Below are 27,049 nucleotides of genomic sequence, written 5' to 3'. Positions count from 1 at the left end.
TCACATTCCGTGGAAGTATTATTATGTCCAGATACTTTTTGATGATTCTCTAAGAGAGATGAACCAGCCTACGGCTCCAAGTCTCTTAAATAAAGAAAACCAAACCTTGATGATTCTCTGAACTCACGCACACCTCGCATTCTTCGTGTCAAAGCTTAACAAATGCAATATTAATTTCAGTGATAACGCGTGAGTACAGAGCGTAACTAAATTTCCCATCGTGAGTAGTTCGTGCAGTTTAGGTTAAATCTGACTGGTAAAAATACATCAATTCGTAAATACATAAGATTGCATTTTCCGGAGGTCTTTTGAGGCATTTCAGTTCTTTCGTCGATTTTCCTCAGCTGCAATGTGCACATAGCTACGACTAAATACTTTCTGACCAGATGCATGTAGATTCCAGTAAGCCTTAAGAACTTTAACCTTGTCATCTCGAGACAAAAGATCAGCACATTTTTTACGGCATTTGCAATGTGGAGCCGATTTCGAATATTCATCATCAGACCATCGATCCTCAGCCAGTTCTTCATTTTTTCGGTGGTTTACGTCACATGATGGCTCGTCTGATTTTTCTCCCGGATCGAATTCCATGGATTCTTCATATTCGCTATCGTCACTTCCATACGCCCACGGCCAGCGAGTCAATTTTTTAACAAATTTTGATATCAGACTTGTTATTTACACCTTACGAGCTCGCTTACACGGCGTTTTTCGCGTCGCAGTGTAACTTCGCCTTCGACTAATGGGCCGAATCCCACAACTGTTAAATCAGTGACCACTTCATACAAGGGTATTTTTTTTGCTCATTTAATGGGTAGTCCCAGTCTTTCTCGAAAATGCTTACTTTGTACACGCTAAGCAAAAAGTACCCAAAAGTAAGTTCTTTTCACTCATCTCGGCACTATCCACCTTTCCATGCTCGGTAATGGCGGCCTGTTTGCATGAATAAATGTATCATTCACTGTGCTTTTGACACTAACTGGAGGGCATATGTTGTTCCATTTTCTTCTGTTCCTGGGAGAGGGAAAGGGAGGGGTCAAAATCCGAACCTCCAGATAGTGTCAAAAAGCACAGTGAAGGATACGTTTATTCATACAAACAGGCCGCCAATATCGAGCATGGAAAGCTGGATAATGCAGGAACCCAAAAGTCCCGGAAAAAAATAACCATACAATTACCATAAAATAAAATACAATTACAAGCAAATCTTTGCCAACAATTGATCTTATTGTGCATATATAGTACACGAAATTTTAACATATTGTTATTACAATAGATGTACAATACGTCCCATTTAGTAAGAGTTTTCAACAATAGGACAACAATACAATTAATGGTAAATGGCTCAAGTTTGTTCGGGAAAAAGTGATTTTTCGTATGGTTAAAATACATAACAACCCCCTTGTTCTATTGTATAACGCTTTAGTGGAAGTGCGTAGTTTTATTTGTATTATATTTGGATCTGGAATAAATTTTGATATAGTTATGCCATGCGTCCAAATTACCAAACAGCCATTAAGCCAAACGGCGTTCCCCCATGCTGTATTGCTCAATTATGAAAGCTAGTTGTAAATTCTAATGCAAAATATGCCTAAAACACTAAGCCTTCTTGAAATCATCATAATGATGTAGATTTTGAAATGTTGTAGGGCAAGGTATGGGAGTGAAACTGGCAAAAAACGTATTATAATAAATATTCATAATTTTTATAAATTTCGCTGGAAGTGGCTAGGATCGATAGATTTAAACTTTTTATCACTCATCAATAGCAACAATCAAATTTATTAAATAAACTTAATTCGAAAAAAAGAAGCGTTTTAAAGCTTCGCTCCCATAACTCCCCGTGTAACGTTTTAAAATCAGCATCAGGATCAGCGCGAGAGTATTTTGGTCTCTTTAAATAGTTAGGTGTTGAGCTCCATATTTACATATTAAAAGTGAAAAAATCGATAAATTTACTTGTTTTCTTTAACGAAAAAAAATAATTCTAATCGAAGTTAATGAGTCAAACTTCGTAAACTTAAATTCATTGCAAGAGGCAATACAACTGGCAACGCTTGTGCAATGATACTTTTACGTTCTTTAGCAAAGTAGTGGCCTCGAAGTGGTTTTCTTGGTGTTTTATTTCGTTCTCCTAAAGATTTGCAAAAAAGCAGTTTTTAATAATTTCGTGTATTCTATTGGGTAAAATTGTAAAATTCTACGAAGAACACAAGTAAGCAAATGCAGTGAAAGTGATTTACACAGAAAATTATCATTGTAAAATCACGAAATACTTGCTTTAAATTTTTCAGTGAATGGTGGTGGCATATCATAGAAGGAGGATCAAGTCTCCCCTAATAAGGTTATCTGCACAGCAAAAAAATAATTTTAATAGCACCTCAAAGTGGATGCACTTCAATCGTGTCGAAAATAAGGTGTAATATTACTTGCTAAAAAGGACAAATTTATCATTAATACAGTGCATGAACTGGCATTACGCTGCTTTTACTGCATTTTTTTTTTATTTTTGTGGCCATAAAAATTACATGAGATTTTCGACATGATTGAAGTGCATCTTTTTGGATGTAATATTTTTTTTGCTGTGTGCCATTTAATTCTACTTAATTAATAAAAATAATGCAGTGGATTTAAATGGAAAATAACCTTTTTTTCTGTTTCAAAGCATTTCTTTAACAACCCCCAATTTTATTACTTCATCTCCCCTATGTTTAAAACTATGTTTCTTTGCAAATTAAAAAAAAAAAACTTTCTTTTAGAAATTATATGTACATTATGTGAGAGGCTACAGAGAATAAACAAAAACATATGAAAGATCCCTGTGTCCACTGTCCCTTATGCCAGCAAAAGGGGATCAAGTCTCTCCAAATGTTTCGAAATGTGTTGAAAAAAAAACGTACTCTTGAGAATTGATCCAACACTTTAAATATTTATTTATAAAGTGGCATAAGATCAAATTTTGATTTTTTTTTTTTCCACAAGATAGGGGGAATGTCTCTAATGTTGGCCTATGGATCTAAGATCGGGCCCATCGCTAAAAATCTGCTATTTATCAATTTTATCTAGATGAACGCGTTATTGAGACGTTACTAATGGATATTTTTGGTTGCTATTGAGCATTTCCAGCCCAAATCGTTAAAAATAATGTCAATTTTGTCTCGACCCCTTCTGATGTGAATGAAACATTGCTCACGTGTTCGCTGCTACTAATGGTTGCATTTTTCATTTAAATATGATTTTTTCCTCCAGAGTAACTTTTGAAAAGGGCGTATAAAAAAATGGATTATTTTTTTTTCAAAAAATCATAACTTGAAAACTATTGATCTGATCAAAATGGCATATGAGAAGAAGTTTTAGGTAGTTAAATTATCTTTGCGGAAAAAATACACTGAAAGAAAAACTTAGTAAATTAGTATTTAAAAAAACGTAAAACGATGATTATCTCAAAACACCCCCCCTTCGATCTTTATAAATTTTTTTTTCAAGAAAACTGAAAAAATGCCCTAATTTTTAGTGAAGAGTGTATGCTGGTAACTTTCTTAAAAAAAAATCTATATTTTTTGAAATTTTTGTTGGTTTTTACAAGTTGGTGAAATTGCATATTTTTTAGTAAAATAATAATTTATTTGGATTTTAGGCATAATTTTCAAAAACTTTGCATATATAAACTTTTTTCCTTAGTCCAGCCGTTCTCAAGTTAATGCAATTTAAAAAAAATATTATGATAATTTTCTATATATTGGGCCATTTTCAAATGTTAGTCGTGATGTCCAGCAACGAGATGTTTTTCCATGAATAAATATTAAAAAAACAAACAATTCATTCTCAAATATGGTAGCTGTCAGACTTACCCGTTTCTATTTAGACGCAGCGGAAAAGAAACACGTTGATGTGGTCAAATGAAAGATTTGTTGAGATAAGAAACAGTATATATTTATTATTTTATTTTACAACTCATATTATTTGAATACATTGAATAATTTGGGTGTATCGTTTGAATTAGAGAATATTTTTACTGCAATTTGGTTGTTTGAAACTGGAATATAGCAATGATATTTTCGAGTTCCAGGAATTGGTTTCACTTTCTTAAAAATTGGATCAAATTCCGTGTAAGCCTTTTTGTATTCTTCGGTAGAAACATAACAAAATGACATTTTTGTTTGAAGATCTTCTTTACGACTATTTGCCCAGTCGTACAGTTGTTTAGGGTTCGTTATAGGGTGCTCGTGTTGCTTCGCTAAACTTGCTCTGGTTGCCATTCTCTTAAGGGTACCGCCAATCGCATCACAAGGACCTTTGCCGTGTGAAGTTGCAAAAAAATGCCATTCAATTTCTACATTATGCTTATCTTTAAATCCACAAAGGCTAGCAAAATTTTTTATGTTTTTGTATTGTGATGCTGCTCCATCTGACATAAAAATACACTTTTGGACTGTTATTTGCGACTTTAAAAATTCTAATAATTTTGAGATAAACAACTGAACTGCTACTGTGTCATGCTTTGAAATGTCCGAAATAACCACAAAACTTAAATGGTTTAGTGTACCATTATCATTAAAATAAACGACAAATGGATGAATTGTACATTGAGAATTATTCCAATGATAGCTTTGAACCTCATCTTGCAGAACAAATGTGTAGTTTTCAGAAAAGTCGCAAATAACAACGACTTCGCCATCTTCTAGTGTTTGTTTTTTTGTTTTTAAGAATTCTGCCTGCTTATTTTTTATAAAATCGTGATATATTAATTTGTCTAACTTTTCCGTAAAGAAAAATGAAAAATCTTCGGAAGGCAAAGTTTTCAACTCAATATTACACCTATCTGTCGTAGTCCACTGTTCAAATGACACTTCTAATATTTGATTCTCTTCCAATATTTCTAATAATTTTGTTTCGGATAATGACGTATCGTAACAATTCATGCACGTTCGAAGATGGCAAAAGTCTGTTCTAGATTGTAAATCGCAAAGAAGTTGTTCCATATAGATAGTGCGATCACATAATATGCGATCTTTTTTCAGGCTGTTCAACATTAGATTAACATTTTCGTGAATCGTACATACACAAACATTATGAGATCCTGATTTACTAAGAAGTTTACAATTTTTTGGTCGTAAGGCTGCAAATGAGCTAAAGCTAATATTGATATCTTTATGGGTTTCCGCAAAATGCAAGTATGTTTCTTTGAGCGACATTGTTAGTAGACGTTTTTGTATTACCTGGCGTACACCACCCGTCACTACAGAGACATAATCTCTTTGGCCCGGCATAACTCTGCTTATATCGTCATCTTCGTAGAATTTCACAACTGTATCTACTAACTCTGCTCTCAGTCCATGTCCTGCTTTGGAACGAGGGGAACATAATATTCCATCTTCGGCGACCAAATCTTTTACCTGGGAAGAAAGAAAATGAAAATTATTTTTAATTTTTCCTTTATGGTGTTTAAAAAATATATAAATCTTACCTGTGCTGCAGTATATCTGTTGACACCGAATTCATCCATGATTCTTTGTACAGGCCAAGATTTTGGTAATACGGATAATACTTGGGTCTTTTCTTCTCGAGTGCATTCCGGATCTGCGTATTTTTCCTTTAGTTGGCTCATCATTTCATCGTAATCCTTAGCCTTGCCGTTGAGGATTCCTTGGTCATCATCTTCCGAAAGATCGAATATGTGTCGCTTAACCCCATCCATGATTTCTTTGGTTTTCTGTTGAGGATAACACGCGCTTCTCAGCCTCTTTGTCGTAATCGGTGATACATGGATACCCATGATGCCTTGGTTGAATGTCTCAATATTATGGGACAAACAGATTCTATTAACAACAGAATCTGCTGAAGTCGATGAAGCCAGAGACGTAACCGATGGGATGATATTCACCATGGATTCACTCTCGATATCTATGGGTGCTGTTGAGCGTACACCACTGGTAGAAGGTTGTTCCAGATCTTGCTGCATTCCGTCATTCGAAGGCGTTTTGTTTGATGGCAAACGGTAAACTTGAAGACGACATCTACTACAAATTTTTAAAGAACTATCCAGAGGTATTTTACAGCCAAAACATTTTAATTTTTCTATTACTCCATCTGACAAATTTCTTGTATCTGAACAACACTTTTTTGATTTAGGTAGAGGTTTACAACACTTGAAATTGTTATCCATCGTAAAAAACTACTTGCTTTTTAACTTGAAACGCTAAGAGAGATGAACTGAATGGAACAGGTGAAGAACGTCCCAATATATATATATATGACATTATACCTATCTTCATTAGGTACAATTGATTATAGCAAACTTTTTTAAGTGTGAGTGTAAGAAACCTCCACGGGGTGCCTTTTTATGTAGTTGTGATATCGCGGGATGAGCTCTTAAGGCACAATATGGTATACGTCAGAGAAGTACCTAGAGAATTTATCTCAATTACATGTTTAATAACATATTTGTTTACCTGTTTATGTTTTGAGCCTCTGTTATGACATACACAATTCTATCCAGGTATACAACTAATAGAGGACAGAAAAAAGGCACATGAGTGGGTTTGTTGATTATTTGGGTATATTTGAGAGTATTTACTTATAAACTTGTTTCTTTTCCGCTGTGTCTAAATAGAAACGGGTAAGTCTGACAGCTACCATATTTGAGAATGAATTGTTTGTTTTTTTAATATATATTCATGGAAAAACATCTCGTTGCTGGACATCACGACTAACATTTGAAAATGGCCCAATATATAGAAAATTATTATAATATTTTTTTTAAATTGCATTAACTTGAGAACGGCTGGACTTAGGAAAAAAGTTTTTATAAACAAAGTTTTTGAAAATTATGCCTAGAACCCAAATAAATTATTATTTTACTAAAAAATATGCAATTTTACCAACTTGTAAAAACCAACAAAAATTTCAAAAATTATAGATTTTTTTTTAAGAAAGTTACCAGCATACACTCTTCACCAAAAGTTAGGGCATTTTTTCAGTTTTCTTGAAAAAAAAAATTTATAAAGATCGAAGGGGGGGTGTTTTGAGATAATCATCGTTTTACGTTTTTTTAAATACTAATTTACTAAGTTTTTCTTTCAGTGTATTTTTTCCGCAAAGATAATTTAACTACCTAAAACTTCTTCTCATATGCCATTTTGATCAGATCAATAGTTTTCAAGTTATGATTTTTTGAAAAAAAAATAATCCATTTTTTTATACGCCCTTTTCAAAAGTTACTCTGGAGCAAAAAATCATATTTAAATGAAAAATGCAACCATTAGTAGCAGCGAACACGTGAGAAATGTTTCATTCAAATCGGAAACACTCATGTCCAACCGGTTTGCGTTTTGGGCTGGAAATGCTCTATTGGAAATTTAGTCGATTGCTGAATTTATGTATGGGCCCAAATGAGAGACACTTAGGCCGACATTACTTGCATTTCCCCTACATTCAAAATTAAAACAGGGGATCATAAGTGTGTCCGTCCAGTCTCACCCCTACAGTACTGCAAAAGGTTGTGTTGACTAGCAAAAGGATCAGAAAACGCACCGAGAAATGTTAATCCCCTCGAGTTATTAATAAAAGGTACAATCGATGATGAAAATCAATCATCGCAGTAAGGGCCATATGATTCTTAAGGATAGAAAGTAAATGCGCGCTTATCCCATGATGAAATTTTAGATTCATCTTGCTAAACGTGTTGCCGAAACACAGCTAGTTTATACAAAGAGATATGAATGCAGTTCCGTTGAAATACATGTCCTCCACTGAACAAAAGCAAAATCAAACCATGCTTGTTTGATGTTATCGGACTAGTACCTGCTCAAAATCTTCCGAATAGCAAATATAATAAAATTTCAGTTACATTCTTGACCTTAGCACGTACGAAACCTGCACTGGTCCATGGGACCCAACAGGCATGAATCAACCGCTCGGAATGACTCACAAACACGAAAGAATGAGCAAAATCCAAAGATAAAAAAAATGCAAAAAAGAGAAAAATGTGAACATTTCCGGCTTGCTTATTATTCTTATTCTTCTAAATTGTGCTTGCTGTGCCACAAGAATGCAGCCCATAGGATGACTCCCTCTGCAGTCTTACGTATTAATAGATCCATAAAGACTATGGCCCATACCAGCATGTATGTAATCAACAGATCGACGACAATTGGTTTGTTAGCTTATTATCGTGTTTCGTAAATTGGTGAATGCTATGAAGCAAATTAAAGAGTGCTGTTAGATTAACAACAAGTAGGTATACCTATACTGTAATTCAAATGTTCTATACAAAGTTTCAATAGACACGTACGATCATTCTCGGCTTAATCCAGCAAGAGAAAAAATGCATTGGCCGCAAAGCTGTTGCAACAGCATGATTTATTTTATTTTCCTCTCTTCTGATCGCTGCTGTAAGAATTACACCTTGGTCTCGATCGATCTTAGGTCTACCTAATACACGTGTGTTTGTGCAGCATTCCAAACTTTAGCGAAAAGCAGTCGGGATTTTTCTGTCTCCTTTATCGTCGTTCCCAACCAAAGTGCCTATCTCCTTCTTGCTTTCTAGCACCGACTTTATGCCACAAAGGTCACTCACGAATACCTAGGTATGAACTGGTAACATGTGTGTGAGAAAAGCTTTTCAAGTTTCCAACACCAGTTTCGTATACATGGAATGAGCTATCATCATCAACATGTATGTCGAATGTGGTAAATGCAACATCGCAGTCGTACGACAACTTCTCGAATCAAATAAGAAACTGTGATTGTCGGTTTGAAACTTTTCAGCAACGCGCTGCGTCCAGCTATAGACGTGTATATGCGATTATAAAGCTCTTTTGGAGCGTGGAGCGTGGTGCCTAGGTGCTTATATGTGGTTCTGCTCAACAACGGCCACCAACCGTCGTTGGAATCTTCCACGCATGACGTCATAGTTGTTGGTATCTTTCAACTGGAAGATATCGCATAAAATTCTCCGCAGAAAGTCTAAATTTTACAATGAATAGAAAATGGGGAAAATCTTTGAAATAGACACAAGAACGTAGCAACACAGTTCGAAAAAGTAGTGTTAATTTAAGTTACTATGATGCACACATAAATGGAGCGTCATATATCATACAAGTTTACATTATAGATCACGTAAATTTATGAGACATGTCATGAGATATTCCATAAATTATATGCAATCGTCCTTCTTTGTAAGCAACATTTCTTGCAAGTTGCTGGTTTACGTGAAAAGGAAGTTTCATGTGTGTATGCATGGATTTTTACATCACCAGTAAAATTCAGATTTTTGTTCTGTTCACATTTCGAAATAGGGGGAGCAACTTGACAAACCAAAAAAGAATGGTAAAGTTTTTTAGCTGCTAAAGCACATAGGTTAAAAATGTATGTAATTTGATTTAAATTTGGAACGAATGAAGAAAATAATTGCGACCGTAGTCATGAATCCATGACGTGTCTTAATTGTTTCGCGGAGGCATCAAAAACAAAAACAAGCTGCCCTGTGCAATGACTGGGTTTCAACAGTTAAATTGATTATCCACATACCGTTTATATTACTCCATTCTTTCATTCTTGCCTAATGCAATGTTCACCCAGCAAACCGTGGATGGACAGCCACTTGCGCGCGTATCTCTCGGTGATCTCTCAACCATTGACTGTATAGCCATAAGGCTAACATGCTGCCTGCCAAGCATTCTTCTCGTTCTTTGGCCCTTACTTACCTACCTATATATGTTTGTATCTCCTAAATGGTCGCTCTGTGTTGATGGTGAAATCTAAAAAGCAAGAGCAAGAAAACACAGAAGAACTTTGGTTCTTGGTTTCGGCGATCGGCTACTATAGACCATAGAAGAACTGCAAGAGTCACAGTCACAGTCACGGCCCCATCTCCAACCGTTCCAGAGTGGATTGTGTTTTTGTCGCCCTTTGTCTCTTCCTCTTGGTTTTCATCTCTTCTGTGGCTCTTCGGGATGGGTCTGGAAATTTACAGCGGTTCTCTTCTGAATGTTGAGTACGGCACCCAGAGAGCACGAGTCAGGTTTATGCTGGTATTGTCGTTCGGCTCGGCTCATCAATGCTTTTTCGAGCGTTTTGAGTGTGTGTATTCCTGTGTGAAATTTCAATAATTGAAAAAAAAAATATGTATTTCTGAGGAATTTTTGTTTGCATTGAATATGTAAATTTGCGCTAATTAAATGAAGAAGAAAAGTAACGCATTCCACGAATTGCCTATTTATCATCGAAAATAATGTCCCATATTTCAAAAGAAAGAAATATTGCGACATAAATTTTAGTATGTTATGCGTTGTAAAACATTAAGGGGTTGTATCTAGGGACACAACAGCGGTGTTGACATAGGACTTTGAGAATTTCAATTAATCCTTAAATTGTTAAGCGAAATTTATGATTCCGCATCATTTTTGCATTTTCAGTACACATTAGAGGCTCCACCCATTTGTTATAGCATTCGCATTAGGAATTTGATCATCAGCATCCCAGGTGGGAAAAACGGCAAATGTATCTTTTTTTTTTGGATATTTTTGAAAAACGTTAAATTATGCAGGGATCTGGACGAGTTCACAACCGAAGAGGAGCTGAGAAGTGCGCTGATGGTGCATTGCACAGTGGGCCAGAAATAAAATCTAGCAGGAAAAAATATTAACGCTCTGCGATTACATCCAATTGAGTTGATGTCTTCAGCAAATCTTCTTGGCTTACTTTGGTCTACAATTTGGTAGATAAAAATAGTTTATATTGAAGCCGCAAAGATGGTGCAGCGATATAAACTTTATTATTTCGCAAGATAGAAGTTTTATGTTTCTGGCAAAGTTGTAGAACGTAAAATTTAATGAAAAGTTGCCCAAGACATGATATCGGTACACCTTCAAATATCTGACAAATTTGTCTGAAATTCACGTTTTTATAGTAGTTATGTATTTTGAAAATTCATTCATAAGAATACTTTTATTATTTTTCGTCGATCAGTACTGATCAATTCAATATATTCTAGATCAATACTATTATGTTTAGGGTGCTAAAAAATAAATAACACATGAAATTAAAAAAAAAATCATTGATTTTTTTAAATAAATTTTCTCAAAAATGCGCGAGTGAACGCAAAACTTCTTCAATTATTTACATTTTAATATATCAGAAGTATATAGAGGTATGATTAAAATATTTTGATTTGAATAGGATTATTTTAACGATCATAAAATTCTATTTTATGTTTATTAGTTTAATAGTTTAATAATAGGGACTCTTCGTGTAACATGATCCAACGACCTGGAGGAAGGTACGAATCGGGTTGATCATCTCTTTTTACCAAACTGGTGAGGGGTACCCCCCTGCCACCACTGAAAGGACATTCCTCAACAGACGAAATGTACGGAGAGTGAGCATGCATTGTCGGAAAATCCAGTTCGGATTCCGGAAAGTGAGATCAACGGTGGATGCTATTCGGATAGTGATCGAGGGAACCTCGAAATTGTCCAAACAGAAGCGGAGAGGAAATTGTTTTTGCGCTGTGACGTCAAGAATGCATTCAATCGCGCTAGCGGGAAAGCCATCGCCTAAGCGCTGTAAAGAATGAGATTCCATGACTACATGTGCAGGATTCTGAGAAGTTATTTCCAGAATCGGGTTCTGGTCTACGAAACAGAGATCGACGAGGATGACGGTGGGATTTCCAGAAGGCTCCATCCTTGGTCTACCGCTTTTGAACGAGATGTACATCGGCGTGCTGACGCTAAAGTTTCCCAAAGGTGTCGATGTCGTCTTAACAGATTCCCTCAAACTGGGTGAACAGAAAGGATGGAGAGGTAAAATTAGACCTGACGCAATTCTTATACGGTCATGGTTGCTTCAGGCAGTACCTACATCGGTCGGACAACCAAAATCACCCTCTGTCCGAAGTGTGGAAATGTGGAGGAAACATCGGAGCACGTGGCTTACGACTGTCCTAGATTCAAAGCAGTGCGAAGGCAAATGCCTGTCCTTAACACGGAGATTGCCGTCAATGAAATGTGCCGGGAGGTGGGAACCTGGAATGCCGTCAGTGTCAGTGCTCCATTATACCATCTGTATAAGTGGGTGCATGTCAAATGCAGCATAGGTTTCCAACGGTTGCCACGAAAATTTTAAATTTCAAACTGAACTTTTTCAACAGTAAGTGATAAATGGCGTCAATACACAAATAAATTGAAGTCGTCATAGATATGCAAATCAAAATCAAAATCATATTGTACCTTGTTTATCAACGATTTATGCAATATTATGCAAAATAGTTGATGAACAAAATACTATCATTCTTTAATTCAGGAATTTTAGAATATTGAATCATCAATAGATATGTGTTTGTGACTAAAGCACCGAAAATCATTCTACGTCATTACACAACTCAGAAACACCTGAGTATTTTTACCTGTTCGCATATTGCTGTTTTAAAATCTCCATCTCCTTCTATACACTTTCCGATCGTCTCCCTTCATCCGTCCGTCCGTCCATCGCTGCCGTCTTCTCTTGACCGAGTCTTGTGTCTTGTGTAGGACTATACGCACGGCCCCAGAGAGCAGAAGCAAAGAGCAAGTCAGGCAAATACCTATGTAAGTCAGAAAATGATTTTTAAGTTGCCGTCTTTCTCGTTTCTTCCTGCGGGCTTTTGTTGGCTGGATTTGTTGTATATTCGCTAGGCTCTCTCAAAAAGCCCGCTCCTCTCGTCAACTCTGTCGTCGTCATCGTCGCCGCCGCCGCCGTCGTCGTCGTCATCGTCGTCGTCGTTTTGGCTTAACTTTCATTCGCGTCACGAGCCACAACTTGTTTCTGGGCGTCCATTTTATTTCGAACTGTTGAGCCGTGCGCGTTTGAATTTGTAGCTGCTCCTACTCATAGTGACTGGTTGATTCGGCCTAAGCTCTTGTGGAGAAAGGTGCATCTAGTGAAATGCAATCCATTTCGGTATTAGGAATGCGTTAATCACAGAGGATCATTTTCCGAAACGTGCAAAGTAGGCGGTGAGCGTGCTGAATAATCGTGTAAATAGTAGGCTATTATTTGAAAGTGCCATTTATGAGAATAAGAGCGGTGGTGGTTCATTTCGGACAACGTGAGTCGTAGGTGTGGAATTTTGCAGCTTTATGCGCAGCGTAACCAGTTTTCCACCGCGAGTACTTGAAAGCTTCGGCATTCCAGCAACGACGTTGGCCAAACCCCTATTTCAGTAGGGATCTCCGAGTGAGTGTGCAGTGCAGAGTTTTGTGCAGTGTCGTGAGTGCGTCTCGTGTACTACGATCGAGCAATAATTTAAAATTCCATGTTCAATTTCGCAGAATGTAAAGAAATTTTATCGCTCGTTGGCTTTTCGCACAGGTACAGGCATCATCAATTAACCAGCCCACTGAGTGTATTTGTGTGAATGTTTGATTTTCGTTGTGTGTCGAAGAAAGAAGAAGAGAGATGAAAAATGTTGCGCTGAAGAATAAATTACCAATTCAAGGTTTTGGAAACACTTTTGCTGTGGTCATCGTTCTGTGAAAGAAAAAAAAATATGTTGGAATTTAAATCCGTCCCCGCATAGCGATAGTACTTCTGTGTATACGAGAGTGAGTGAGAGAGCGAAAAAGAGCTGGTTTTTAGCTCACACAAACACACAGTCGAAATACGAGAAATACGACACCCAGCATAACATCAGCAGTTTATCGAGTGCCACACGGTCCCCGTATCATATCCTCACATCTTGGCAAGACGTGAGTGAAACTAAACGAAGAAGAGCATGTTTCCAGTTTCGTTTGAGACGAGAAGCTAATCGAAAATAAAAATCAAGATAGCAGAGAGTGGCTGTGTCTGCACTGAGTGGTTGCTTGTTTACCCGTGATTTCAATGCGTGTATGGTTACTGTGAATGGAACCCCACCCTAAAGTGTGCCACATTGTACATTATCGTTCATCTCAGGCAGGAATAGCGTACTTTTCTGAGGAGCTGTGATAACCTGCCTATTTGTTAAATGGATTACCGAAAAAAATTACGCTGTTAAATCTCACCACAATGGATCTGATAGGAGCTACCAATGGACCGCAGCTACCCAACAACCACTTTCACAACGATCCTCAGGTATATAATTTTCAGTGATTAGCATATTTTGTGACTTTTGTTTTTTCGATTCGGAAACTCTCCAACTGACAATCCAGTCAGTTTTTTTTTCGAATTCATTATAGACCATGAATTTTCATTCAAAGTCGAAAGCCACTTCCTCGCTTAGGCAGAAAAAAAATTAATTCGAAATCAGATTGAACCCAACGCAGTTTTGCTCCATGGCCAAATGGAATAATTTTTATTTATCGATCAATAGAAAACGTACCCCTCCTGTTATATGCATGCATACACACACATGACAAACTAATAGATGCATTCCGTTCTCCGCCAAGCCAACCACGCAACAACAACATATGATCGAAGAGAATGTGACCTTTGAGGAATAAATAAAAGAACCAGTTTGTTGTCAGCTATGAATAAACGCAAGCTGGCAATAACTATTACCAGCTGCTGAGGGCTACCGTTCGTTTCTGTCGCAAGCGAATGGATTTTTATTGACTTCCTTCGGAATCCACTCGGTCAGTGTTTTGGCGCGAATGATAGTTTAAACTGTTTACAATCTCATTCGCCGTATCTTATTTACACTCCCTCCACAATTATTTATCAACCATTCAAAAGCTCATTTAACTATTCCGTGTAGGGTAGTTGAACCAGTAGTCGAGGAACTTATAGACTTTTGTTTTTATTAGTTTAGCTTTAAAATGTATTTAATAGTGTAGAATTTCCACAACTCGATATTTGCCAAGTCGAAACTGGTAGGGTATCTGTTCCAGTAATAATGGTATTCGTACACTGAATCAAAACATCTTCTTATCATAGCTTAGCTTGGCCTGACTGCGCATAAAAATGGTTGGTACTTCGTGATTGATCAGAACCATTGAATAATGAAACAACTGAATGGGGTTGAGAGTGACCTTCCATTCTCATTGAAAAAGTTTCAGTGACTCCAAATTTTAAAGATCAATAACGTATTAGCGTGATCTTTGTTGTTTTGGGAACCGTGTTGACCTCTGCGTCCCCAAAAAGGTCACAGAAGGGATATTTTTTTAGTAGCGTGGGTACGTTGTATCAGGATTCACCTTGATGCGAACGTAGTTTTGAAATAATGTATTTATTTCCGAAATTTGACGCGAATAAGACTTGCGACCTTAGGAATGGCTGAAAGGAAAACTATACTGTAATGTAAATGGTCCTCCGATAAAACCCACGGCCTTCTGCTCAGTAAGCAAAAACGGTTGGACTAGATAACCGAGCCTCATTACATAACATAACCAACGACGATTGTTGACGTCCGGTGGCATACAAGCATGCATATATTAACCGAGTTCTATCTCACTAAAGGTTGTCTACATACCGGTGACGACTGTGACCAAGGTTGCAAATACTCATTTCAGCTAAAATAAAGTTTTTCGGAATAATAAAACCAAAAGATGGTATGATGACATGTTTTACTTGTAACTTACAAGAAGAGGTTACAAAGTATGCATTTGAAACATAAAACCTGTAAATTTTGCTTTCTATGAGTCACAATCAGCGAGTGAGTGAGTGTGTGAGTGTGTGAAAAATCGCTGATTGTGACTCTCATGAAGTGAAATAAACAGGTTTAATATGTCAAACACATTCTTTGCAACCTCTTGTATCTTACCAATTCAAAATATTATCATAGCATCTAATTATTTCATAATTTAAAAAAAAAACATTTTTTTAGCTGAAATGAGTATTTGCAACCTTCACTGTCACAAAATAAATAACATTTAAAAAAAAACCAACAAAATCAAAGGACGATCACCTCGAAGGCTCAACCATGATTATCGAGCATTATCTTACAAATCTAGATAGAGCTGGAATTAGGGCGTAACAGCCTTTGTAAACAATGACTTCTCTCGATGATTTCTAGGAACTCAAGGCACGACCAGGCAAATCAATATAACCATCGGGTAGGGGAAGTCTTGCCCTACCCGATGGTGGTGTTGATTTACGTTGGCGAGTCTTAAATTTCTAGAAATCATCGAAAGAAGTCATTGTTTACAAAAGCTGTTTCGCCCTAATTCCAGCTCTATCTAGAAATATTGTACAACTTTTAAACGATCTCGAACGAACTCTAGTGCGTGTTAAAACATTTTTTTCTGTCAAATGATCGAGGTCATACCGGGAAACTAAATGAAATGCGAGAATAGCACACAAAGCACAAGTGAAGCAGCCATTCGAGAACAATGCGCCTAAACTATTTAATTTCATTAGATTAAACTATCGCCATGGGGTTTGAAGCTAATAAAATTCGATCCACGTTCCTTAAAATCACAACCGAAAAACTTATAACCCACTCGAGAACAAAATGCATGCGAAAAACTAATTTAAATAAATTCTCACGCACCAGGCCTGGAGCTAACACAAAACACGACCGTATCGGTCGGCTCTACTCACACCACTATGACCCATAACATCCTCCTATTATAAAATGAAAACTGTCGGCCCAAATGCCCCTGATTTAGGCCCATACATAAATTCAGTGATCGACTAAATTTTCAATAGCGACCAAAAATATCCATTATTACCGTCCCAATGACGCGTTCATCTAAATAAAATTAATAAATAGTAGATTTTCAGCGATGGGCCCAATCTTAGATCCATAGCCCAAAATTAGAGCAATTTCCCCTATCCTTTGATTTTCAATATTTTTTCCAATATTTTTGGAGACATCAAAACGTGCCAGTATTTTCCTCTAAAAAATCACACCTTTTTAGTATCATCACCGATTGTTGAAATTTTTTTACTGACGTCCACTATATCAGCTTCAAATTGAAGTGCTAGTCAGAATGGAAATTAAGTTTACATTAGTGAGATAGAGGGACTAGTGATGAGAGTGAGAAATGTCGAGACTAAATTCCAACTGCTAAATTCAATGATTATCTATTGACACGGTACAGTTCTCAGCCAAAACTCAAAATGTCCTGCCGTGTCCCGTGTGGTAAAACCGTTCAAGGAGACCCAGACGACCCAGCGGCGAGCTGGCAGTGGAAGAAAAGCGAAGACGACCGACCCCGTGTTCGCAAGGAAGGCGAGGGTTTACTTCAAGTTTAATCCGATCCAGTATGTAGCTTTTTAGCGCTAAACCTTCTGGAAGATTTTTCCCGATTGGTTATCTGGTTCCGGAGATATGTCCAAAATGATGATTTTTTTTAAGTAAAACAGTGCTACTCACACACTTATCTCGGCTATGGCTAAATTGATTTGAGTGCAACTGATTCCATTTTGTTTGTATCTATTTCCCATAGAATCTTATTGCATTTTATCTCGATTGGACATTTGGCGATGACTGAACCGATTTGAGTTCCAGTTCCATTTTGTTTTTATCGAATTTCATCTCGATCGGATGTTTGGCTACGAAAAAATTTCAAAGATATTTTGCGAAATAGTACTCACTCACCTTTCTTGGTGATGGATGAACCGATTCCATAGATCTCTAGTGAATTTCATCTCGATCAGATGCTTGGTTCTGGAGATATAACCAAAATAGTGATATTTTGTGACAAAACAGTAATACTCACTTTTTTCGGCGATGGAGAACCGATGACATTTGGGGCAATGTCTATCAGGATAATGGAATTGGGAATAATGTTCTAAAACCAAATACCTATAATACCCAACGTTTAAATGAATACCCAAGATAAATATAAATCCCTAATTTTTCTAAAAAAACGAATGGAAAAAAGACACCAGCAACCAACCGGTTTAATATTTCCCGCAGGTTTGGTGTTTTACTTTGCGTTTTACATAAACGACCCTACCCTCGCAGTCTAATGCAATCAATGCAACAAGTCAGCTTTGGTACGCAGGAATATGTATGTATGTTCATTCCTACCCGAAGGCTGTGACAATGAAGGGTGTGTGCTTTCTTCATACGAGCATATGACGTTTCTGCTGATCCTACGTGTAGGTAAGCTATTCATGCAGCTGTGGATTGATCATAGGTTAAGCAGACATGGGTAGTCAATGAGCTATCGCGAATCGCACAAGTATTCGCCAAACTAATAGGTTTGACTTGAATGCAATTCATCAGATGATCAACAATGCTCGAGGACAGCTGCAATGTTTCAAACCCGCTACCACAATGGAAGTTTCCACTTGTATTGATTGAAGGCAGGGACCAAAGGGAGATCGAAGTGTCAACCGACCATTTCCGCTTACCATCAATGTGTATTGTTGAACGGCTACTTTTGTCGTAAACAATATTTTCCTGGGCATGATGAATTGATTTGCCACATGCTAGCATCCAAGCACTTGCACGTGTCTAAATGGAAAGGAAGTCATAACTTTCTAATGATCAGTTGAAATTTGCTTTGGACACTATTAAACCAATTGAACCGTGCACCAAAGCCTCATGACAGCTCTGGTTTTTTTTTCAAAGGAAAAGAGCAATCGCCACACCGGGCTAGTCGTTCATTACAATTAGTCATGCAGAAAATCAAGCTGCGGTGGAAGCAGGGCCGATTTTGAAAGCGGCTGTGCTGTAAGCTGAAATTATTAGAAATTAAAACATTATCATTTGATCGTATTTGCACCAACATGCATCATGCTCATTTTAACCATTTATTTAATATAAGTGGATGAAAACATATGTGCGCTTCTACATGCTCTTCAGTCATGAAGAAATAAACTTAAAAACTCCTTGATTTATTGCATAAGCTTCCACTCATAACTTAACATAATAAGGTATGCAATGAAATCAAATAAGCAAGCAGTGCAATTTCGAATCTTTCGGTATCCGGGGCACTTAAGACCGTGTGCCAATATAAACGAGTACGCTGTCCGAAACACGCTCGAAGCAATTTTATGTAGCTCCGGAAATTTTGAAATAACAAAAGCAACTTATTTTCTGGCACGGTACCCTTATAGGTAACTGTTGCCAGTCGTCAATTTACATTTTCTCGTAGGCACTCGCGGTCATCGTGGAAGTTGCTGTGGCTAAAACGAAACGAGCGTAAAACCGCTGCAATTATATTGATTTGTTTTGTATTACACGATCGATGTGTGTATCTAATTTCACAACCTGCTGGAGTGCTAATGAACATGTCATTATCTGACGAGAAAATGAATTAAAGTCAACGTTTGTACCGCACGAAGGTAATGTTTATGCACACAAACACATATCTACCTGTCCCCTCATATGCGACGATCGACGACGGTCGTAGAAGTGGCACTTTCAATTTCTAAGCAATTAGGTATGTTGTGGCATTATGCACCACTACCGAAGGGGTTATGATTGACTAGCTTGCAGTTCACGGGCCATCGAGTTGTTCGTTTCTTTTATGAGTTTTCGTTTGGGATCAACATATGCGTATATTGAAAAAAAAAAAAAATACCGTCATTATGTTGTTGATGTTTCATTGACTGTTGAATTCAGTTAGAGTATTTTGCTTAGTTATAGCATAGGAATGTATTAGTAATTAATGTAGATTTTGGGATCGCGACGATCAGTGAAGCATAGGTTTTTGCATGGATATTTTTTTTTTGGGACACTGGAGATAGATTTCTGATATCTTGGTTGCAGGTTGTGGGACGAATTGGATTTTTAAAAATCTTGTACAGATAAATATAACTAGGATAGGATCGTTAGGACATCAATTTAACTTATCGTTTACGAAAACGAATCCTACGACCCAACCCTTTTATCTAACATCCTAGTGATTCCTCGTGGAAGTGCAAAGGATTTCTCGGCGTCCATCAAAGCGAGTGTCACGTCAACACATTTCTACCAATTCCTGTCTTGACCTGCATCTGGAGAGGCCGGCGCTGGTATTACCTAGTTTGAGATCACCAGTTTTTACACATTGAGGATGATTGCTAGTCCCTAGCATCGTCTATTGGTTCTCTGTGTAATTACAGATCATCTGGAAATAATTGAGTAGCATCCGCTGGCGGTTGATCACGCCATTTCCCATTGAACCCTACTGAATTTTATTCCGATCAGACATTTAGTTCTGGAGATATCTAGTCAAGTCTAGTCTACACATTCACAGTCAGTACTTGAAAGAATCCTGTAAAATTATAGAAATACATTTATCATTTTTCTTGTCGATATTAATGCATGTAGAATTCAATGTATAACGTGTCTCATATTATTAAACAAAAACAGTGGTTTACATTGTATCCACAGGAAATCATAGAGCGGACACATACCACACTAACCACTGCGAATACTCGATTAGAACATTAAACAGATGAATCGTTGGAAGTAACAAAGCTATGAACACTAATATACACTCCATCTTGAACTTCCTTAAGCGAAAAAATCCGGTAATCCTGTTCACCGGCGAGAGCATGTTTACCGTCGATCCCGTATCAAATCCCAGAACCGACCGGTATATTATTTCTTTCCGGTAAAAGACGTGGCCGACGAGCACAATATGATTTATAGATAGGGGTAAGATCTTTTCGGCCTACTAAGCACAACCCGCACTTTACCTCTCTTTTTCGAACGGGTTTTTAGACAAAATGGAATGTTTCTACTAAATATGTACCTTTGAATTTTATGAAGAGTCACAAATTGTTGATATTGTGATAACAATACAACACTGCTTCTTGATTTCAAATTCGACCTACGGGTTTAAATTTCATGCAAACACATAAGAACGTCATTGGATTTACGTCGTCGTTCGGATGAATGCAAAACTGGTATGGACAAATTCATTCGCTTGGAATGCTTTTTTGCTTCTGAATGCGCTCTTAAAGGCTTTGTGTATTCTTATTAGAGATTTGAATAAATTTTCTCTTTTACTTTACTTAAATCTTTGGTTATTATTAGTTAGGTAGGTTCCGATTCTATACGTTGTAGTTTCATTTTTATACCTGTGATCTTGACATTTTTAGCTAGGGGATGAGTACTAAAGGGGGTTAGGTTTTTCATAAGTCTTTAGTGAGAATGACACTGATGAAGACTGCACATTGTAGCCGAAATACGTATCTGTCATGGATACCAAAATAAATTAAGTGGAATTAGCAAAGTGTCTAAAGAATCATGCCCATTTCGAGGTCACTTTCTTATTGTATTCGCATGTAAACACCACCGATATCAAATGGATAAGGTTACTAAAAACAACTTTCAGATATCGAAGCATGGTATTTCTAAATGTGGCACGTAGGGGAAATGGATGTAATGTCAGCTTAAATGCCCCTAATTTGGGCCCATACATAAATTCAGCAATCGACTAAATTTTCAATAGCGACCAAAATATCCTTATCTTTATCTTTCTTTATTAAAGAGACTTTCAGCCATCGGCTGGTTCATCTCTGTCCAAAATATCCATTATTACCGTCCCAATGACGCGTTCATCTAGATAAAACTGATAAATAGCAGATTTTTAGCGATGGACCCAATCTAAGATCCATAGGCCAACATTTGAGCCATTTCCCATATTTAGTAATAGTGGGAAATACATTTTTGTAATTGATTTATAATTAGAACGAACTCACCAAACTCCTTTTTTTTCACTCTCGGTAATCAATAAAACATCTCGTTTATGGCATTACCCCAACCGAAAACATCGAAACAACAAAACGCAGTCGAAACGGGAAACATAAGAGAGTTCCATTATATGTGTACACCGAATAAAATGTAACACTCAGGCTGTGAACTATATGCCAAGTTAAATTTAAATCGTGGTTAAAAGGGACCTTTCGAAAATTATTCTCTATGTTCGAAAATCCCTGATAGAATGGCGCCATGGGCAGGCGATAGGGATTACTAAGCTTCCCCTCTCTGATGAACAATTGCATGAGAAAACCTAAGATCTAGTCTAGCAGTGATAGTATCACACTTGTTACTCCTTTGTTTGAAAGCCGCGTTGTAGTACGTATATACCCACTGACGGTGGGTGCGATAGTAGCGGGTTTTTCCGCAAATCACTCTTATTTTATTTATTTTTACGCAGATAGAGTTTTTTTTAGGTTTGCAAGGGAATTATACTATTCACAGCAAAAAAATAATTTTGATATCACGTCAAAGTGGATGCACTACAATCATGTCGAAAATATGGTGTAATATTACTTGCTAAAAAGGACAAAATTATCATTAATACAATGCATGAACTGACATTATGCTGCTTTTACTGCATTTGTTTATTTATGTGGTCATAAAAATTACATGAAATTTTCGACATGATTGTAGTGCATCCACTTTGATGTGATATCAAAAATATTTTTTTGCTGTGTTGAAATATTTCAGAAAGTGCCCAACAGTGCTCCTTCTATTTGCGTGACAAGCTTTCATTGTTGTTTTTATTGAGGTATTACTCAGGAAACGATGTTTAACACACAGCAAAAAAAAAATTTAATATTACATCCAAGAGGGTGCACTTCAATCATGTCGAAAATCTCATGTAATTTTTATGGCAACAAAAATAAACAAATGCTGTCAAAGCAGCGTAATGTCAGGTCATGCACTGTATTTATGCTAATTTTGTCCTTTTTGGCAAGTAATATTACACCATATTTTCGACACGATTGAAGTGCATCCACGTTGATGTGGTATTAAAATTAATTTTTTGCTGTGCACCATTTTTGTACATGGTATTGCAACTAATCTTATATGTGCTTCATTTTGATTTGGGATAAGTGTTTGAACTATGGCTCTGGATTTCCACTGTGGCGTGCTTCTATTGTGATATACCCATACGTATTTTTGTGGTGCGACATAGTGGAAGCGTGTGAGCATAGTTGGAGCCTTTTTTTCTTTTTTTTTTCGTCGCTTCGGTTGTTTCGCAGGGCGTTCGGAATTCGCGCGGTTTTCGCAACTTACATAATTTAGATATTTCGTTCGAAAAGGATTTAATTATTCAATCGGATTACTACGCGGATGTATCTACGCGCACACGTCACAGCATTTTTTCTATAACTATCTTGAAACAATACACACGGAATCCTGTGTTCAAGCTTCCAACATAGGTTAGTCCTTCTCCTGTATTGTCAAAGATAAAGGGTGTCCACGATGAAATTGCCACACACAAAATTGATTCGCAAAATTCGAGTTTTCATCCGATTGCCATCAAATTTTCAGGGATTGAGAAATAACTATTAAACTTCATTTTACCATTTTACTCGTATTTTATTTACAGTCCATACGCAAATGCCCGCACCTTGGCCTTAACCCCGGCCATAAGATTCTGCACAACCTGTGAATCAACCGTTTTTTGCATGTAAACCCATACTTTCTTCAGTTCCTCGACTGTCTTCACTACCTTAGGTCGTTTAAGAAGGTGCTGCTTCATAATCGCCCAGTACTTCTCGATGGGGCGGAGCTCCGGAGTGTTGGGAGGGTTGAACATTTTCGGCACGAAATTGACCTTATTGTCCGCATACCACTTCAGCACGTCCTTGGAGTAGTGGCATGAGGCCAAATCCGGCCAGAAGATTGTTGGGACGTTGTGGGCCTTCAGGAGAGGAAGCAGCCGCTTCTGGAGGCACTCTTTTATGTACACCTGTCCGTTCATCGTGTCCTGGGTCACGAAAGGTGCACTCCGCTTCCCGCACGTGCAGATAGCTTGCCAAACCAGGAATTTCTTCGCAAATTTGAACATCTTCTGAGTGCGGACATGCTCCGGAACGCTGAACTTATCCTTGGCCGTGAAAAACAGGTTGCCGGGGATCTGTTTGAAGTCGGCCTTAACATATGTTTCGTCGTCCATGATGCAGCATTCAACTTTTGTCAGCATGTTGAGGTACAACTTCCTGGCACGGGTTTTGGCGGACTTGTTCTGCTTCTTGTCGCTATTAGGGGCCTTTTGTACCTTGAACGTTCGAAGCCCAGCCTTAGTTTTGGCCTTCTGGACAAAACTTCGGCTTAGGTGCAGCTTCTTAGCCACATCCCTAACGAAGGCGTAAGGCCCCAACTACGCGGTTGTGATTTTTGGTGTTGTACGGAATACTTTTTCCTTCACTTCTGGGCTTCCGATCGGTGGTCAACCGTTCCTCGAACCGCTTAATCACTCGCGACACCGTGGAATTCGCGATTCCCAACGTTTTAGCGATGGAACGATGCGAGAGATCCTTGTTCTCGTGATGAATGCGCAAGATTTTATCACGCACGAGCTGTTCTTTCGACTCCATTTCCGCGAGTTTTGATCACAGGACTTTAAAACTTGCAGGATGTAAATAATGCACTATGAACTAAATCCACCCAAATTTTCATTAAATTCTACCCAACGGTTAAAAAGTTAGAGCAATTTCATAGTGTGGCAATTTCATCGTGGACACCCTTTAGAAGTAAAATTTATTCAAATGGGTCAAGTCTTGAAAACAAAGTTGATGATGATGGTGTAACGCAGCTCCAGCTTGATATTCAATAAAATAAAATAAAATCCCGTGTTAATGTCTGCATTGAAAAAATCGACGTTCTCGTGACGAAACAGATGTCAAAGAAAATTAAAAATGTTAATTGGGGATTGGGGAATAAATGGGGATAACATTTCTAAACTTGAGGCACTACTGTTAAAAAGAACCCAATTGAGCCATTATGTAAATATTCCTAAGACAAACTATGCAATCGTACATACAAAGTCTTGGAATCACTTGAATCGTTAGAATTTCAGTGTGTTAGATTTTTCCTATTTAGCATATTAGTGGTTTGTGGTTAATATGTGATTAGTGAGATTAACAGATGCATTCGGTACAGATATATCCATGCACATCTACATGTGCTGCAGTTGTTTTTACTGCTTTCTTTAGCACGCTTCTGGCAGACGTTTATTTAGAGCATAGACAGATATAATTACGATGAAATTAACGCATTTCACATGCACACATGTGTTCTCATCGGGGGAGATGTTTTCTTACTTCTTACATTTGTCGTTATCGCGATATTGTGGGGCTCGCTAAACAGAGGTAGCGTTTCATGAATCGTCGTATTATGCACACAGAACACCGAAAAGGAAGAAGGGTAGATATACCAGTTATGGCTATGTGTTTCTATTATGGTGTGTTATAATTATGGTATTTGGGAATTCCATAGGCCATAATTGGAAAACACCAAATACATAATATGAACTGTATCATCTACCCTGCCATCAATTGAAAAAAAATATTGTAGTAGTTAGGATCTGTTTATAATTTCTGTTTCATGCTACAAAATCTAAGAGGCTGGTCTGTGTTGTTAAGTATTCTTGTGTATTCAAAGATCCGTGAACGTATTACATCATACCCTAGAATGAGAAATGCAAATTCAAATATCGTAAAGTAAAATAAATAATTTGCCGATCGTTACTCATCGTTATCGAGTTAGACCTAGTACACCGGACATCAGCGAATTCTTGTCCTAATCCTCCAACTTCCAACTTCAAGAGAAAGTCACGATCACACTCGATCACTTGTAAACTTCTCTTCATGCGATTCAAATGTTTGTCGGCATCGGCTATCCCATCCCATCGGCGAAGTATAATGCTCAGTCTTGTGACAGCACGTGGGATCAGTAGAAGTGATACGTTATGTTTGCTTGTTTGTGAAATGTGTTTGAAGAAACGTCTATTACGTCATTGTTTACAAATAATATTAAATACCAAACCATGCAAACATTTCGAATTGCGATTGGTAAAGTTTGTTGACTTACTAACTTGAATAAAATAGACAAAAAAATTGGTGCCTAAGTGCGTTCCGGATGTAGATTGAAGATGCGACCTGCTAGTGGACACTGGAACAATGGTTTGGTTATTCTTAACAACAACATATTTACGACTGGTGCTGGTGTTGAATCTGTGGTAAACATTATTGTGAAAATAAGAGCGAACTTACCACTACATAACTTAATTAACTTTAATTGAAAGGCTTTCAATTACTCATGACCGATGTCTATCTTGCTCCGGCGGAGCACAATTATCATCCTTCTTTCACTCAATTTGACGTTTTACTCATTTAAAGAGCAGATTGGTTTGTGGCATTTTTCATTTATTTTTTATGCTTCTTCCATGTTATATCTTGTTCCGAACAGCATACATACATGTACTGCTGTATGTTTTTGCAAAGCTCTTACAACAAGCCCTTCCGGTTTCGGCATTTATTATTTTTGTTCGTTCCCTCTTTTCTTGAGAGCAAGCATTATGAAAGCAGATGAAATCATTTTCTGAGCTCTCTTCAATTTTTCCTATTCCACAAGGAGTGGAAAACTTACGCACAAAATATTACTTTCACTGCACAAAATTTAAGAGGGAGTGATGTGTTTTGCTTTTTTGCTACCGCTCGGATGGTTGCTTATTGTCTGATGTAAAATACGTGATATAGCCTAACCGTTTCATCAACATTTGCCTATTCAAATATGTACTTGATATTAATTATATTGATTTTACAGTTTTATAGTTCACATAAGTGAAAATGTAGATTATGTAAGATCACTTTGTAAGAAACACTTTTTGCTCAATACATTCACTATACAAATACATCATGAAACTGTGTGCAACTATGTCAGAATCTAACGAACAGATATAGTAGCACTGAACTTGAGCAAAAATGGAAGCAACGCATTGAAAAATAGATAAAGCCCGATTCAAAGTAAATTTGGACGCATTCAAGTGATCATAACTCGAGAATTAAACAACATACACGGTTGATCAAAACGTCAAACAAAAGGGTATTTATTCAGCTTTCAAACGATACATAACAAGTTATTACATTTCACCGTTTCGAACGAACTGTCGCACTTTACTTTCGATCGATGCCATCATGATCTGCACAGTCGCTGGTGACACTGTACCGGCGAACTTATTCCACTTTAAACGCATTTGTTTTGCATTTGTCACTTCTTTACCGCATCCTTGAAGTTTTCGCTTGACAATTGCCCAATATTTTTCGATCGGTCAAAACTCAGGGCAATTCGGAGGATTAATCTCTTTGGCGACGAAATTAACATTGTTTGTAGCATTCCATTCTAGTACCTCCTTAGAGTAGTGGCAGCTGGCTAGATCCGGCCAAAACATAACGTTGGTCTTGT

At 37.4% G+C, this 27,049-nt stretch overlaps 1 protein-coding gene across 18 annotated transcripts in view; it reads left to right on the top strand.

The window, feature by feature from the left end:
* The window catches only part of pyd (polychaetoid), a 132,695-nt gene that overhangs the window by 64,901 nt on the left and 40,745 nt on the right, over nucleotides 1–27,049 (top strand). For 2 of the 18 annotated variants that reach the window (XM_065219739.1, XM_065219738.1), the window contains exon 1: nucleotides 12,867–14,094. The exons of the other annotated variants lie outside the window; for them this stretch is intronic. In XM_065219739.1, the coding sequence (XP_065075811.1) occupies nucleotides 14,029–14,094 (66 nt within the window). In that variant the 5' untranslated portion in view covers nucleotides 12,867–14,028. Of the gene's footprint in view, nucleotides 1–12,866; nucleotides 14,095–27,049 lie in introns of those variants that run through there. 18 annotated transcript variants of the gene reach the window in all.

Source organism: Ochlerotatus camptorhynchus, unplaced genomic scaffold (genome assembly GCF_037179485.1).
Source record: "Ochlerotatus camptorhynchus isolate MF236.1 unplaced genomic scaffold, CSIRO-AGI_Acam_v1.1 ptg000109l, whole genome shotgun sequence".
NCBI classification, from domain to species: domain Eukaryota; kingdom Metazoa; phylum Arthropoda; class Insecta; order Diptera; family Culicidae; genus Ochlerotatus; species Ochlerotatus camptorhynchus.
The sequence above is the reverse complement of the archived record's forward strand: the minus strand, read 5'-3'. Positions and strand labels throughout refer to the sequence as shown.